General features: G+C 44.1%; 1 protein-coding gene across 8 annotated transcripts in view; it reads right to left on the minus strand.

Annotated features, from left to right (window-relative positions):
* OSBPL3 (oxysterol binding protein like 3) overlaps positions 1 to 17,684 on the minus strand; it is a 178,505-nt gene that overhangs the window by 90,921 nt on the left and 69,900 nt on the right. For all 8 annotated transcript variants that reach the window (XM_045495111.1, XM_045495108.1, XM_045495110.1 and 5 more), the window contains one exon: positions 489 to 727. In XM_045495111.1, coding sequence (XP_045351067.1) covers positions 489 to 581 — 93 coding nt within the window. In that variant the 5' untranslated portion in view covers positions 582 to 727. The remainder of the gene's footprint in view (positions 1 to 488; positions 728 to 17,684) is intronic.

Below are 17,684 nucleotides of genomic sequence, written 5' to 3' on the forward strand. Positions count from 1 at the left end.
GCAGTTCCAAGGATTGGATGAAATAATGCAAAAAGCCAAATACAGTTCCTTCCCATCTCGTGAGCACTCAAGCTGCATTATGAAAATTACCTGAAGTTTGGGGCGCCTGGGTGGCTCAGTCGATTAAGCATCTGACTCTTGATTTCGGCTCAGGTCACGATTCCATGGTTCATGAGATTGAGCCCTGCATCAGGCTCTGAGCCTACAGTATGGAACCTGCTTGGGATTATCTCTTTCCCACCACCCCCCCTCAGCTCCTCCCCTGCTTATGCATGCAAGCTCTCTCTCTCTCTCTCTCTCTCTCTCTCTCTCTCTCAAATATTTTTAAAAATTACCTAAAATTTACTCTTCTCATATAATTAAGGTATGACTGAAAGCAAATGCTATTACACTGAATAGTAGAGGTTCCCAAGTAAATGTACACATCTTAATCTGCAAATTTCTTGGTATATATTTGCATCTTAAAATTTGCATTGGTTAAACTTTACCTGTCGACTTCCCTGCTTGGAGGAGCAGCTACTGGTGCTCCTTGAAGGTGAGACCAGTTTTTGAGACACCCCAAGGTTCTTCTCATCACTCATCCTGAACAGCAGGTCACTTGGCCTCGATGCAAATCAAAATGCCATCCGAAGACAATACAGGAGAGTATGGAAGTCCCACACAGGCAGGTGGCTCAGTTCTTATCCAATATGTTTTAACAGCATTTTGGATGACCCGGAGGAAATCTCTAAAAGCAAAAGAAAAGGATTACAGAAAGGTCAGAGGAATCAGACACCATCTATGATTAGCCGCTGATTCTCTACAAGTGGTTTGTCTCCACTACAGATTACAGAGCCATGCTTAGCCATGTGAGGAGCTGTGAAGGAAAAGATGTTTTACACCCATCTTTTATTGGAAATCACGTATAGGTGGTTCGTCATGTAGCTTTGCGGTATGACAGAATTACGAACACTAGTAAGAAAAACATGGGTCCAGACCCACACAAAATCAGTATATACAAACCATCCCAAACCACTGTGAGATACCTAAGCATCATTTTTTCACTGGAAAATAACAAGTGCTGGAGGAAACTGGAACCCTCGGGCATTGTGGGTAGGAATATAAAGAGGTAAAACAGCACGGCTGGAAGCAGTTTGGCAGTTTTTTTTTTAAGTTAAACACAATCATCTGATCCGTCAATTCTACTCCTAGGCACATACCCCGAAAGAACTGAAAACAAGTATTCAAACAAAAACTTGTACAAAAATGTCCATAGCGATGCTATTGGCAATAGCCAAAGGCAGAAACAACACAACGTCCATCAAGTGACGAATGGATAAACTACCTATGGTATACACTATGGTCTGAAGTTTGTGTCCCCCCCCCCCACCCCTGCCCACCACCAAATTCCTATGTTAAAAATCCTAAGCCCAATGTGATGCCATTAGGAGGTGGGGCCTTTGGTGGGCAGCTAGGACCTGAGGACACCGCTCTTATGGGTGGAATCAATGCCCTTATCAAAGAGACAACACAGAGCTCCCGAGCAGATACAATAAGTCTGCAACCTGAAGAGGTTTTGGGCTCCCAGCTTCCAGAACTGCGGGGAATAAATTTCTGTTGCTGTCTGTAGTATTTTGTTATAGCAGCCCGAATGGACTAAGGCTATATATCCACACAACAGAATATTACTCAGGAATTAAAAGGAATGAGGTAGTGATACGTGATATAACAGGGATGAACCTTGAAAACATTATGCTAAGTGAAAGAAGCCAGACACAAAAGGCCATATACATATGTTTCTGTTTATACGAAATACCCACCGTGGGCAAATCCTTAGAGGCAGAAGGCCAAGTAGTGGTTGCCGAGGGCTGGGGGAATCGGGAAACAGCGTATGACTATGGGGTTTCCTTTAAGGGTGATTAACTACAACTAGATAATGGTGATAGTTGCACAACACTGCGAATTACTAAATGTCACTAAATTGTACACTTAAAAATGGTTAAAAATTGATTTTATGTGCATTTTACTACAATTAAAAAAAAATCTCTGTTTTTTGAGGGGATGGGGCGGAGGATTTGTTCTACCAAGGGTTTCGGAGACATCGTCTCAAAACACTATTTCATTGTGAGACACAACTGTAACGGCAAACAGAATTTCCCGTATCATCTATTAGTATACTAGTAATTGAAACGATAATCATCTGTGGTGTCCACGCTACTTAACGGCCACATCCTAGAGTAAGAGTTTCCCATAAACATGATCTCATTTAATCAACCGTTTGATGGGAGGGGATTATCTCACTTTTCACAGTAAAGTGAACAAATCTTAAGCACACAGACATCTATCAGAAAAGACACGGAGTCTCTGAGAAGTTACATAACTTGCCCAGTCATGCAGCTGCCAAGAGACTGAATTCAGGCTAGACCCCAGGGCTTTAACCTTGCTGTCGGAAGTGAGCGTGCTTTAATAGTCAGGTCTGGCGATACGCGCTACTGACCAACTCTGCAACCTACAGAACTGAGGAGCTGACGGGAAAGACTCTGGAGGAAGCATGTCATACGCCAGCTTTGCAGAGGTAGTGCCCCATCCCTTCCCCCAGCACAGTACCAATCTCTAAGATGGCAGCGTGTCTACGGTGGAGAAGGGGACAGACCAGGGCAGACACAGGGACACCCTTACAAGTAGCTAGCTGGGTTGCCACCTGCCACCTGCCGCTCTTCAGGGGTGAACCTTCATCCACAGCCCTGAGTTAAGGGTGATGGACATGTTTGGTTTTGCCTTCAGCAGGCCAGCCTTTTATGTGACACACTAAGTTCAAATAAATTGTACAATTTTCCCAGGCATGTTAACAACAATAAAAAAAAATTACATCCAATCCAAAAACAAATTTTTTAACATTTATTTGTTTTTGAGAGACAGAGAGCAGAGCATGAGCGGGGGGGGGAAGAGAGACAGAATCCAGGCTCTGAGCTGTTTGTTCGCACAGAGCCCGACGCGGGGCTCCAATTTATGAACTGCGAGACTATGAACTGAGCTGAAGTCGGACGCTCAACAGACTGAGCCACCCAGGCACCCCCACGTAGTCTAATTTTAGAAGAAGGATGTTACATAATTGTCTATCAGCTAGATATTATATCAAACCTTTGGTTAATTATTAAGTACATAATCTCCTGTGCTTTTCATTAACACCAAGTTCTTTAAAACTGAGTACACTAATAAGCACCTGGTGTTGTACGGAAGTGATGAATCACTAAATTCTACACCTGAAACCAATATTACACTGTCTGTTAACTAACTGGAATTTAAATAGAAGCTTAAAAAAGTGAGTATGTTCGGGTGCCTGGGTGGCTCAGTCGGTTAAGCGTCTGACTTCGGCTCAGGTCGTGATCTCACAGTTCTCGGGTCTGAGCCCCACATCATCGGGCTCTGGGCTGATAGCCCAGAGCCTGGAGCCTGCTTCGGATTCTGTGTCTCCCTTTCTCTCTGCCCCTCCCCCGCTCACACTCTGTTGCTCTCTCAAAAATAAATAAACATTAAAAAAATTTTTTTAGATGATTATGCTAAAGCCATCAACTACAACCAACACAATGAGAAATATCAACATCTCAGAAAATAAAGGTGCTTGTAGCTGTAGAACTCAATTCCCATGTTGCTTTCATAGAAACCCCCCCAAATCTCTGTATTCATTATTTGTTAGATCCAATAGTAACTAAAACTAAAACCAAAGCAACCCCAGCTTCTTCATAAAGTTAGCTTTACTTGTGGGGCATGACTAATTGAAGTCAGAAGCCAGTGCAGTCGAGTTCAAAACTGCCAAGAAAGGCTGTACAGATATATTAATAGTTTGTTTAATAGCATGTTGGCTGTTGCTGTTTAAGAAAGAGAAGAGGAAAAAAACCATGACGGGAACCCCAAACGATGAACTCTGTGTGTTGGGGGTGGGGGTGGGAGTGCAGCCATTGCCATGACAACTGATTCCACAGTGGATTGGGAATACCAACCAAGGGTTTCTGTTTGTGTGTGACAGTATTCTTTTCGTGTTTTAAAAAGCTGAGGTTCTGACAGGGAGAGTGCAGGATGAGGGTTCTTGTATAACAGGTGCAGCAAGAACAGAAAGGAATCCTTAGGGAAAAAAGAGTCACAGGAATCCTGAAACTGCCAAATTAGAAACACAATAACCCTGTCCCAGAGTCAACTGATATATAGGGTCATCTTTATCTCTCAGCTCTGCTGCATTTCCCCTTGGAGGAAAGAGGTACCAGGGCCAGGGCTGTGAGCAGCCCAACCACCATACTCATTTAAGTCGGTACTTAGAAGTAAGGCTTCTCCTCAAGTACAGAAACCCTTCGTGGTGCCTCCTTTTCTCCTTCAGAGAAATAAGAGGGTGGGACTCCAGCCCCTCCCACATCCATCCAGAGTGAGCCTGGGATTATCACCTGGGGAAATATGTCTTGTTTCATCAGCCAGAACCTTCCTGCCTCGCCTCATCAGAAATTCAGTTAAAATCACTAGTTAAAATTCAGTTCACTTATGGCTCAAAGGACAAAAGAGGTCAAGTTCTGGGGAAAGGACATACTTAAAACACGGTAGGTCAAACTGTGAGGGCAACAGAGGCCTGAGACTAAGGTGCCCTAGGAGCAAAGTGGTCATGGGGAATGAGGTCGTTATTGTGTCCCCCTAGGGGACCCCAAGGGCTGGCCCGGGTCATCGGAGGGAAAACCTTGATGGGAGTCCCAATACAGAGGACCTTAACAAAGAGAGGTCACACTGAAAGTTGGTGTCTTCTACTCCAACTAGCTGACTTCACGGTGCTGACCTAGTAAAATGGGGAGGACAAAGCCTTTAGGGGCGACAGATATAGGCCAGGAGCTGCTGATTCAGGGGTGTATGGATGATGAGGCGGGTACAAAAGAGCTTTGGTGCTTCCATCTCTCCATGACCCTTCCGTGGAAAACCTCTACCTGAAGGGGTCTGTATAAAATATAATAGTTTCCCTGCTCACACGCTGTGAACATGCTGTGAAGGATAATAATTTATTTCCTCCCTTATTTTTGTTTACTGAGGCATAACTTACACATAGGAAAGTGAACAAATCCTAACCACGCAGACAGCTCTATGAAATTTTACATTTGCAAATACTGAAATAATCACCACCCAGATCAAGAAATAGGACGTGTGCAGGGGCGCCTGGGTGGCTCAGTCCAACTTCAGCTCAGGTCACAATCTCCAGGTTCATGAGTTCCAGTCCCCGCATCGGGTTCCATACTGACAGTGCAGAGCCTGCTTGGGATTCTCTCTCTCTCTCTCTCTCTGTCTCCCACTTGCGAGATTCTCTTTCAAAATAAATAAACTTAAAAAAAAAAGAATGTCTGCAGCCTCCTCAGAAGTTTCCTCCATCGCTTGGGCATTGATCTGACAAGTTGGGGGAGGGGGGGCTATCCTCCTGCTGAATGCTTTGTACCTGCCCTCTCTGGCAAGTACCTGTCTGTGCCCCAGGGACGGGCAGCTGGGGCTTCTGTCTAATCCCCAGGGAGAGACTGCTGGGACTTCCCGAACTTACAGTAACAGCTTGTATGATTGCTCATACAACTGTGATGCATTACAGATTTTAGTTTGGGACCTGCTTTCATTTCAACAAACCACCTGTTGCCAAATCCAACAGGTGTGAAAAGTTCAATGTGCTTAGGTCAATTTTCAAAATGTCCTTCGTGCGCTTCTGAGATGAGTTAGGTCCTCTCTCACCATTGCTCCTCACCTTAGGAGCAGAGGGGTCAGGCCCAGGTGAAAATGGCGTTCCAACTAAAAATCCAATGGGCATGAGACACGCAAGCATGGGGCTTCCATTAGGGAACACAGAATTCTGATTTCCACCAAGAATGGGGAAGAATAAATGATCATGGCACTGCCATGCCTTTTGGCAACAAGGCTGATTTTAAGATTTATTTTGGCCATTTTCCCATAAAAAAGAATACATGGTTTAGGAAAAAATTCAAAGGAGACATACACAGCAAGATGTATGTGCCTTGGAAGCAGCCAGACCTAGGTTTGAATCGGTGCTCCCTTATTATAAACTGTGCACCCTGACAGATGTAGTAACCTCTCTGATCTTTAGGGTTTTTATGGAGGAAATGGGGCATCATGAGGATTAAATGAAAAATGAGGACGAGGTGTCTGGTGTGGACAGAATAGATACTCCACCGATGTTAGTTCCGTTTCCTCCTCTCCTGGCTCCCTGAAAGTGGCATATACAATACCAAATTAGATCCTATACTTTTCTTGCAACCAAATAAATAAGTACAAACAAATAAGGACTCTATGAAATTTTAAAACATATTAACATTTCCCCAAATCCGTAACACAAGTGTGAACAGATTTTGCAATCAACAAAGCAGCATGCTTACTTTGAACAAGACATAAATGCAAAAAGATAAAAGTCACATTAAAAAAAAAAAAGAAAGAAAGAAAGCCACATTATTCATCACTGGCTTTCCAAGAAACCAACTCAATATTAACTAGTGGGTTTGAAACAGTGGCGTATAACACAGCTATTTTTTATTCTATGAGGCCTGGGGTCTGCACTCACACACTTGGTCATGTTTGGCTGAGAAACAGGTTTTGCTTCCATCCTTGAAAACAACTCGCATGAAGACCAGAGGGCATATAGTTCTAGTTAACTTAAAATTTCCTGGTAAAATATATCGAAAAATTATCTCCGGAATTAACACCAGAAAAATACATACTGGAATATCCATTTCTGATCTTCTGGTCTTCTTTGGTAAAAGAAAATTATTCAAATCCTGGGTGTTCAAATCCAAATTATTCAAATCCTTAGAAATGATGCCCACTGAAACACCTTGATTTTCAAGGTGTTACATGATCAACAGTAGGGCTTTGGTTATTTGGCTCTAAAATCCAAAAATTGATCAGAGGTTTCTGGAAGTGGGTTCTAACCACAGTGCCCTCAAATAGCTGATCCCGGACCTCTGTGTTTAATGCCAGCCAATCTGACTACCTGGATGGCTGGCCTGATGCTGGGATGCTGCTGACTATCCCTGGGGGAGGGATGAGTACCGAGGGTCACGAGACAACCTCATCTCCAAAGAAGTCTGTCCTAGAGGGTTTTTCATGGAGAGTTGAAATCTGTCTCAGTAGGACACATTGTTCCTAGACCTGCCCTCTGCCATGACAGAGGACGAGATGAATAATTTCTTTTTCATCAACACCTGCATTGGAACCAGCACTATCCCTATCCTATCCAGCAAACCCTTTCCTCTCCAGAGCACACAGTCACATTTTCACCCGCCATTTTATATGTCAGATCATTATGATCAGACATCCAACTCTGATTAGACTTCAGTTGGTCTGTGCTTCCCCAAAAATGGTGCTCAGATCTCACAACAAGCTCCAGGTGTGGTCTGGCTCAGAGTAGGAGAGAGGGGAACACTCGCCTCCCTTGGCGTGTGCACAGAGCAACTGTGACCCAATGCCTCAGTTTGTCTTAGCTTTGGGGATACCTATACCTCTTCCTGGCACTTGCTGTCTTGACAGTGTTCTCCAGGACTCTGAAGGGATAGGGACTATGGAGAAGCTGGGCTTTTCTTTCTGAACAAGACTCCCTCCTTTAGCTGAAATTCAGGACTTGACTATTCTTTTTTATTATGGTCTATCCTTATATTAGTTTTGACCCATGATTCCAGTCTGTCAAGACATTTCTGGGACCAGTCGCCATTCAGTGTATTTGGCTGGCTTTTCCTCTGTGGAAGCATTCACAGACTGCATAGGCATGTGAATTCTGTCTTCCATCTAATAAATTATACCGGAAGACTTACTAAGAAGAGCATGAAGGGCATTGAAATCCTCTCCATAGCTTGATGTTAATTTATCCCTTAACTCACACTTCTGGGTTCAAATGTGCCAACCCACTCTAACCCCCTAACAGTATGGTCACATCCAATTTCTCAAAGTGTCCACATCCATCTTCTTCTAAGTCTCCAGGATTCTCGTTTAAAATGCAGACTTTGCTGGATTAAATCAGAATATCTGGGGATGGGCCTGCTAACCTATACAAGTAACACATTTCTCATGGGATTCTGTGCATGACACAGCCAGTAGTCTTCAACCCTTATTTTACCGAGCCAATCTTTCTATTTGTGTGTCTGTGATAAGCAGAGTGGATAGGAAGCCCAAACTCCCTTTTATTATTCTAGACCTGTGGTTTTCAAAAAGTGGTCCTCAGATCAGCACCATCACATGGGCTTCTCAGAAATGCAAATTCTCACACCCTATCAAAGACTTGCAGGGTCAGGAGCTAAGGGTGGGACCCAGTAACCCATTCTTAATAAGTTTTCTAGGTGATTTTGATACACAAGTTTAAGAACCACTGTCCTAGGTTAATGTGCTACCCATGGCATAGATCCTTGAGGCCTCTGGTATCTATTTGTCAGGAGACTGGAATGGACCCTGAGCTCTCCTCTGAGGAAGATTCTGTCCTGTTGCTTAACTATTCCTTTAACCAGAGATGGCAAATGCCAGATACATGTGCTTCCAGTCCCCATTCCCATGCTTACTTACCATGGCAAATTTTCTTAAACAACCCTTCGAAAAACTTAAAGGAGAGAATAGGCCAGATAGATCCTATCCTGCTGAGGCCCACATGGGCATGATGGGGTACGTGGAGGCCCCTGCATTCTTTTCTCACGATTAGGAGCCTTCATTTCATGAGACACTAACTGCCGTCTGATCACAAAAGTCACCATATACTGATCTGTCCTTGATCCTCAACACAAAATATCTACGCTCGAGGCTCTTGCCAGATATCATAACCTCGAATGCTGTATTGTCCAGACTCTATAGAGCCGTGGATCTCAACTCTGACTACACATTAGAATTATATGGGGAGCTTTTAAAAATGCTAATGACCAGGCCCTATCCATGATCTAGTATGGTGGGGCTAGACTTTAAAAGTCCTAAAACCTCCACAGGTGTCTCTGATGCAGATCCAGAGTTGAGAGGCATGAGTTCTGATCCAAAAAGCTAACACAGTGTGTGCACATAGCTCATGCCAGATCATCACACAGAGGAGTTGGTCAAACGGCACTGCCTCATCTCTGAAGAACTTCTTTGCCAGCAGTGCCCTCTGGGCTATGCCCTTGGCCTACAATGAGAGAGGTCAAATATACAAAAGTGAACAACCCACCCTCTGATCTTGGGAAGCTTTATGGAATAGTGTGATAATTAAAGCCACAAGCTCTGGATTCAAACTGCCTGGGTCCCCAACCATCCGTATTAAGTGGCTTTCAGCAAATTTTGAGCCTCTCTATGTCATCAGTGTTCCATGTGACAAATGGAAATAATGAAAGGATCGCCCCAAAGGGGCTGTTGAGGTGATTAGAGGAGCTAAGTGTACAGAAACACATGAAAGGTGACGGCCAGTGTATGTACGATGTTGTTGTTACTCTCGTGCACAACATCACAGCGGCTGCTTTTCTCTTAGCATCAGCAAAATAAAAAGGATATTTATAAATATCCATATTCTGTGGGGCACCTGGGTGGCTCAGTCGGTTGAACATTCAACTTCAGTTCAGGTCATGATCTCACAGTTCGTGGGTTCCAGCCCCGCGTCTGGCTCCATGCTGACAGCTCAGAGCCTGGAGCCACCTTTGGATTCTGTGTCTCCCTCTCTCTCTGCCCCTCCCCCACTCACATTCTGTCTCTGTCTCTCAAAAAATAAAGCATTTTTTAAAAATTTATAAATATCCACATTCCTATCCCCCCAATGTTAATAGGTCTCCATCCTTATTTATACAGTATTTTATTTTTATATCTACCATTTTCCTGGCTTTTAAAAAACTTATCTAATAATATCATAGCATACATTTCTTTCTCCAGCTGGCTTATTTTCACTTACAGTCATTACACCTGCACACACTCTAGTTCATTCCTGTAACACGGTTTCATGGTATGAGTCTCCTTGTTGAACTTACTCTTCCTTCGGGTTGTCTCTTTGCTCTTAGAAACAGTGCCGCGGGGTCCACCCCTTGTGAGGCTGTGGTGTGATTTTCTAGAAGAGAGAGGACCTTCACAAGAAAATTTCCAGGTCGTGGTGCCACTTCTAAATGACAGGTGTGTTCTCCGCTTTTGGACCCTGGGAACTTATGTACGAGAACATACCCCTCTTTTTCCGGGGTAGCAGGACGGACAGAGTCAGGTTAATGGCACGCTGCTGCTGAACGACGGTGGCCAAGAAGGGCATTTCTGTGCCTGGCTTACCTTATTGCCACTGTGTTCTAATTCTCTCAACCTCCCACTATTTGCCTGGGTAGTGTGTGTATTCTTGGGAACCACTTCAAGTACTTTATGAAATAAGACAATATTTATATTTAATTTTTATTTTAAGCTAGAAAGTTACACAAGCTGCTGTTGGCAAGATGTCCTGATAGTGGGCAGTTTTCTACTCAGCTCTCTAGGATGCCTCCGTGTTGTCTTTCGGGGGAGCTGCAGGCCTCAGCCTGACAGTCCAATTGCCTCGAGATGCTTGGAACAAGTGAGTGGGGAGGGAGGGAAAGACACACAATAACCCCCAGCTCACAGGATTGGAAAGGAGCGTATCAAAGGTACCCGCTGGTGAAGAAAGGGAAGAGGACAATTGGGGGAGATCCTGGTGGCCACGGCTGCTCACGCTAGCCTTTCCAAAGTGTACATATGGACGACTCAAAGCTGGCAGGGCTTCTAGGACAGAGCACTTGCACACAGATATGGGGAAGGAGGTAAAGGTACCTGCCAAATGATTATTATGAAAAGTCCATGTCCTACAACCTAGATGAATCCCCTCCCAAAAGAGGAGCTTTTGACTCAGACCTTAGTTTTCTGCCTGATTCACAGGGATCAGGATAGTGGCTTTTACCGCTGGCATGATTTCATGAGGCTGTGTCCTCCTCCCCAGCTACCACATTCTCACTATTTTGCCTCCCAGGTGGTCCCGAGGTGGTAGATCACACGTATTAGTCTGTCCCAACCCTCCCAGAACAAGTTCCTGAGCTCACAATGACCCTCCCCCAATCCTCACATATCAACTGGCAGAAAGAAGATCTATCATATCTGTGAGGTTTTTAATTTTTGATTCATTTTTATGATCTAGTAACCAAACCACAAGGGGAAACTAGAATAATTCAGGATGACTTGTCTTAAGTAAACCCAAACTGACTCCTTTTCTCAACGTAAAACGTTCACCTGATTAGGCATACTACATTAAAGAATCCTGCCGTGGATGGACAGAACTCATCTGTATGCAGTTGAGATTCTGACCCCTGGGTGCTTGTGGGAAGATCCTACAGGGTGGTATCATGTCCTTAGCATACTTTAATCATAAATGTAGGGGTAGGACCTGGGAAGCAGTGGTTTGGTAAGAGTTCCCCAGTAGATTCCAATGTGCAGCCAGGATTGAGGACCACTGCTCTGGAGTTTCCAGAAATTTCCTCTCTTTCTAATGATCTTGACAGCATCTACCCATTTTTAGGCTTCTGATACCTATCGCAATCCTTTTCATCCGACACTACTTACTCTCAGAGGTTCGAGAAGACCAAAGTAATTCAGTTTTGGTTTTGGTCTGAAGTGGCATCCAGAACCTGTTTCACAGGGCTAGGTACCTATTTCCTATTCCTTCACCTGTCTTGGTTTTCAATTTCCTCTTCTCTATGTGTATTCAGTTCTTTTCATAGTACTTCTCCTTTTGAAAATAGAGGTAGGGGGAAAAAAGTAGAATTGGAACAATTCTTTTCACTCATGATGTTCTGCAAAGAGCAAGTTTCCACACTCAGAAGCTTACTTTTATTTGTTCATCTGGCTCTGGATATACGTTTTGTAGCTTTTAACCACTTTTTGAAAGCCTCAGCTATTCCCTGACGTTAGTTCTGCAGACCTTATTCTAGCATGCTCGTGTAACACTCTTAATTCGTTCCTCTTAGCTTTCAAGTGTGGCTCCCTGGCTCCTCTTTTTCTCTCCAGGCACATAGGCATTGACTCAAGTTTGGTCCTTCATCCACTTCCTTCTGTGAGCTTTAGTTCTTAATCATCTCACCCATGCCCCTGTCTTTAGTAAGGCAGCTGTCTACCCACTCTGCTATCTTCACCCTCCTCCAGACCACAGCCTGGTGGATGGCCCCTGGATTTGTCACTGGAACATGAAGCCTACTGCTTACTTCGAGAGCAAACTCATCCATCCTTCATGCTGATACCTGGGCTGAGTTCCCAGAAATCCAAATACCTCAACCCTTGCATTATTTTCTCAGTCTTCAAAATTAAACAATCATCAAAACAAGTCAAGAGTTTATCAGAAATTAGTGGAATGAGGGGCGCCTGGGTGGCTCAGTCAGTTAAGTGGCTGACTTCGGCTCAGGTCATGATCTCGCGGTCCGTGAGTTCGAGCCCCGCGTTGGGCTCTGTGCTGACAGCTCAGAGCCTGAAGCCTGTTTCAGATTCTGTGTCTCCCTCTCTCTGACCCTCCCCTGTTCATGCTCTGTCTCTCCTTGTCTCAGAAATTAAATAAATAAATAAATAAATAAACAAACAAACGTTAAAAAAAATTTAGAAAGAAATTTGTGGAATGAAACTTCCAGTGCTTTTATCAGCACATTCGGCAGCCCCTCTAGACTTACAGTCTCTGGGGAGAAAGCATCATCTGTCTAGTAATCCATAATATTGGTCCTACTACAACAACATTTCTGTGGCTTTTTTCTCTCTTACCCAGAAATTCACCTTTAAGGTCTGGATTTTCATTCATCTAGTTCTTTAAAGCAAAATATTCCCTTCTAGAATCATAGGTTAGCCATGAGAACCACCCTCACCTTCTTGATGAGATGAATCAGACCATCTTATCTATGTCCAAATTTTAATCTTTCCCGTTTATTTTGCTTAGTCCTCATAGGCTGCACAGAGGCCGATAATACACAACCACCCTGCTTCCCAGGTGTGTTTATGAATTACTAAAGTTCTCCTCTGTTACCGCACTCCCCCTTTGCTATGCCTATTGTTCTCCGTCCAATCAAGTCTTAATGTTTTTTCCATGCCATTAAATTTCAGTTGAACTCTATTGATCAGGATGGCAAATCTCTTGCCAAACACGCTCATTCTCAAAGATGCCATGAGGCTTCCCCATAAACCAAATCTGTCTGTCAACACCACCTGTGCTATGGTTATTTGTCCACTTTCTATATCCTCTTCCAACTCACGGGCTACCTTCCTCTGAAAGGTAGAAATACCACATGGCCCCCTCGAGACCTTCAGTTTCCTACCATGACATTACAGCACTAGACATTCATTTGAATTTTTGACAGTTTAGTGTATTTTTAACCAAACCAGTGAACAGGGGTGATAGTTGGTACATCTACTATTTGGGCAGGTTATTATGCATCACTTGGGTTACTGCTCATTGGTATCCATTCTGTTTACTAAGAGAACTCTCAAGTTGTACTTGGCCACAAGGTCATCTGAATAGAAGCTACACTTCCGGCCGTCCTTGCAGCTTGGTGAGGGCTTATGACTAAGTTCTTCCAATGAGGTACCGTGGAAGCTGTGCTAACAAGAGATGTGCACACGCTCTCTGCCCTTTCCCCATTTCTGAGGGCTGAGACACGGTGACAACTAGACCCAGAAAATGAAAGTCATTGGTGGAGGATGGTAGTGTCACTGTGCCAGCTCAGGAATAACCGTATCTGGACGGTTACATGAGAGAAATAAACTTCCATCTTGTCAAAAACCACTGAATTTGGGGATCTCTCGGTTACGGTGGTTTAGTGCCAATAACGTATGCCATCATTATGTCAATGATGTAGCATACCTAAAAATGAGGAATCTTAGTCACCTCTGTACCCGTCAACAGAAAGGTGCCAACCAGCCATTCCCTGGTCAGCTTCCTGGGCCAGAAACAGGGGCCCCTGAAACACCGGCAGTGAGAATCCTCACAGTTTGACAAAGTAAAGAAAGCTACTGTTTTCCAGGTCTAGGGGTATCTTCTCCCGGAACAACCCCATATTCTTGGGCTTTCGGGCAGAGATCCACTCCCCCAAGCGTTTTTTCTTTCTCCAGCCGGACACCCCGCTTCACGTTGTATGTGCCACTCACCCACGAGGTCCCGAGAGCCGCTCTAGAACAAGATGTTCTGTGTGGAGAAGGTGGAGTCCACAGGTCAACCCCTCCATGCCTGAATGGCACAATCAGAAATGGGCTGTGCTCCCTCCTCCTACAGTGTGCCCACTCTTACTTGGCATGCCACATCTCAAAGAGAAGAAACACTTATGGATGCATGTGGGCTAATAAAGTTACAGTGAAAATGCAAGAAGCCAAAGGAGAATGGCTACACTGATAAAAATCCAACTCCGTACATGTCTATAAAGTACATACTGAACATCCACAGCTGTGCTAACCCCGAAATGATGGAAACTGAGTGACTGCAGCTGAATGCAAGGAGGAAACCACTCTGATCAAAGAGATAAGATGTGTGTAGATGAAACAAATGAGAACCCAGTTCAGGGCGGGATATCAAGTCGGTGTTGTGGGCAGTCACTGGTGAACAGCTCAGTGGGGTTGGAGTTGTGAGCAAAAGCTTGAAAGAGATGGCCTGCAGGGAGCAAAATGGGAATAGGACCCGACCAGGTAGAGGGGAAGGTGGAGGCGGAGAGGACACCTCATGCAATAGTGCTCAAGCCCGGCTGCATGATGGAATCACCCGGCGGAGTTTCTACAAAATACCAGTGTCACCCCACTCAAACCAATTCATGCAGGCTCTCTGGGATGAGGTCTCGGCCCAGGCGAAGGCGTCTGAAAAGCTCCCGAGGTGATTCTGATGCACGGTGAGGGTGGAGAACCACTGCCCTAAATCTTGCATCCAGAAATGATAGAAAGATTTACTCCACAGAACTGCCTTCCTTTATTTTGGCACTAAATTTCATTTTAGTATCTAACGCCAGACCTACGTCTACTGCATCTAATTTATAGCAAATTAAAATGCAAAACAGGATGTGACTTAGCAGTTTGAAGGGTAAGAAGAGAGAGCGCCACCCAAGAACTTAAAATAACATCTGGTGGTTTGAATTTTATCAGTGGGTGTTGTTATCCATCCTTAACTGACAACTGCCGGGGGAAGCGGGGTAGAGTTTTAACAATTGGCAACCACAGGCTGCGTTTCAGTGTTTATCTAAAAAGACGATCAACTGAGTCACTGTGAAATGTGAATACACATTTTAAAAACTTCTCTATCTCCTTTAAAAATCTACTAATTGTCTTTTCAGAAATGTAAACATGAAGCTAAACGTAAACATGAATAATGCTCCAGAAGCACTAGCCGAACCGAATCAAATGACAAGAAACTAAATACCTAGTGGCTGGTGTATCAGATGTGCACATTTGATGTCCCTTTGTCGGCCTGACTAAAAATAACCCTAGGATGGAGAATCTAAGCTTTAAAAAAAATTCTATGAAACGAATTTCTCGATATACAGTTTGGGGGTGTCCTTCCAGAACTGCAATAAAATAAACAATGCCTTGTAAGAGGCTCGAAAGAAAGCAAGAAATCACTAAATTAGTGAATGCAGGCAGGGAGAAAAAGGGACATAGGAAATTTTTACACACTCCTAGGGGAAGGACTGTTGCAGGAAAATGAATGTGCAACACATTTAAATTGTGCAAGCTGAACAAAATTACAAGGAGAACTGGATGGAAAAGGCAGAGAGAACAGATTTTTAAAAACTGGGGTGGATATCAGGAGGCTAGGGCTAAAAAGGGAAGAAAAACGTAAAAGCACCTCTGTAACTAATGCTGACAATGCCGCGGTTATTTTTTCTCTCCAGTAGTGCACAGACCAGAAGCTATTTGAAGGCAGTGTCTTATTCTTTTTTGGTTTTATCTTCTAAATTGCCTACAACTGGACAGAACCTGGCACGTGGCAGGTTATTTATCAAATTGATGGCCTGTGTGTCCCCTCCCCCATTACATTAGCCACTAGGAGGTTTTTACTGAAATTTATTTTAATCTCAATACTGGAAAAAGATACAAGTATCCCCATTTATCAAATGTAAGAATGTGGGGTGCCTGGGTGGCTCAGTCGGTTAAGCGTCTGACTTCAGTTCAGATCATGATCTCACGGTTCATGGGTTTCAGCCCTGTGTTGAGCTCTGTGCCGATAGCTGAGAGTCTGCAGCCTGCTTTGGATTCTGTGTCTCCCTCTCTCTCTGTCTGTCTCTCTCTTTCTCTCTCAAAAATAAATTTAAAAAAAATTTTAAAAAAAACCTTTTTTAATAAAAATTAAAAAAATAACGTACACATGTAAGGCTGAATGGGTCCTGTTTAGAAGCTTGTATCTTATGAAGGCGCTATGAAAGAGTAGTACGTAATAGAAATTACAAGAAAACCTAAGTCAGAATGTGAGGTGTAAATAATGTATCGAAACTCTAGATGGATTCCATTAAATTAATATTAGAAATGATTGTCAGCAGCCAGGATCCCGCCCTTCATCCTGAATTCCCTTGTGTTGTGCAGGAGGTTAGCACACTGAAGGTGTTTCAATACCCTACTTTGTATTCGGATAGCATCTCTCATCAAAGAAGTCCCACTGCTATGCAAATAGCAATCCCCCACCAAAGGCAGGGCAGCTCCAGGACCCAGCAATGACAATCATCTCCTGAAAAGGAGAAGTGCCCCAGTTTCTAGACACAGGTCAGATCTCAAGCCTTCTTGATGGCTTAGAGAGAGCTGATGCCAATTCTGATTCATCATTACCGGGTGTGGAAGACATATTTTTCAAAGATGACAACACAAACATACATTTCATCTCCAAAGATTCCTTACAAAGTAACACTGACACCACTCCATTGATTTCTGGGGTCTATGTTCCCTTCCCTTGAACCTCAGTGGGCTTGTCATTATGGCTGAAGTGACACAATGTGACTTCCAAGGTTACGTTAGAAATGGTAACACATGGGGCGCCTGGGTGGCTCAGTTGGTTCAACATCTGACACTGGATTTCAGTCCAGGTCATGATCCCAGGGTTGTGGGATCAAGCCCCATGTCAGGCTCTGTGAGGAGCATAGAGCCTGCTTAAGATTCTCTCCCTCTTGGGCACCTGGAAGGCTCAGTCGGTTAAGTGCCCAACTTTAGCTCAGGTCATGATTTCACGGTTCATGGGTCTGAGCCCCTCATCGGGCTCTGTGTTGACAGCTCAGAGCCTGGATCTCACTTCGGATTCTGTGCCTTCCCTCTCTCTCTTCCTCTCCCCTACTCATGCTCTGTCTCTGTCTCTCAAAAATGAATAAATGTTAAAAAAAAAAAAAAAGATTCTCTCCCCCTCTCTCTGTCTCTCTCTCCCTGTGCCCCTCTCTGCCTGCTCACACATGCTCACTTGCTTGCTCTCTCTCAAATGAAAGAAAGAAAGAAAGAAAGAAAGAAAGAAAGAAAGAAAGGTTAACACAGTTTCCACTTGATGTTGTGTCTCTCTTGGAATGCTCACTCTACAACTTAGCCATCATGACATAAGGAAGCCCAGACTAACACTTGGAGAGGCCCATTTTGAAAAGAAGTGAAGCCACACTCCCACAGCAGCTAACAGCCACCACTAACTCTGAGGCACGTGAGTGGGTCTTCAGAGGTTCCTACCCCCTGCCTTCTCACCATCCCAACCGACAATGAGTGGAGTGGGATCCAACCGCCCCCTCTCC

Source organism: Leopardus geoffroyi, chromosome A2 (genome assembly GCF_018350155.1).
Source record: "Leopardus geoffroyi isolate Oge1 chromosome A2, O.geoffroyi_Oge1_pat1.0, whole genome shotgun sequence".
Classification (NCBI taxonomy): domain Eukaryota; kingdom Metazoa; phylum Chordata; class Mammalia; order Carnivora; family Felidae; genus Leopardus; species Leopardus geoffroyi.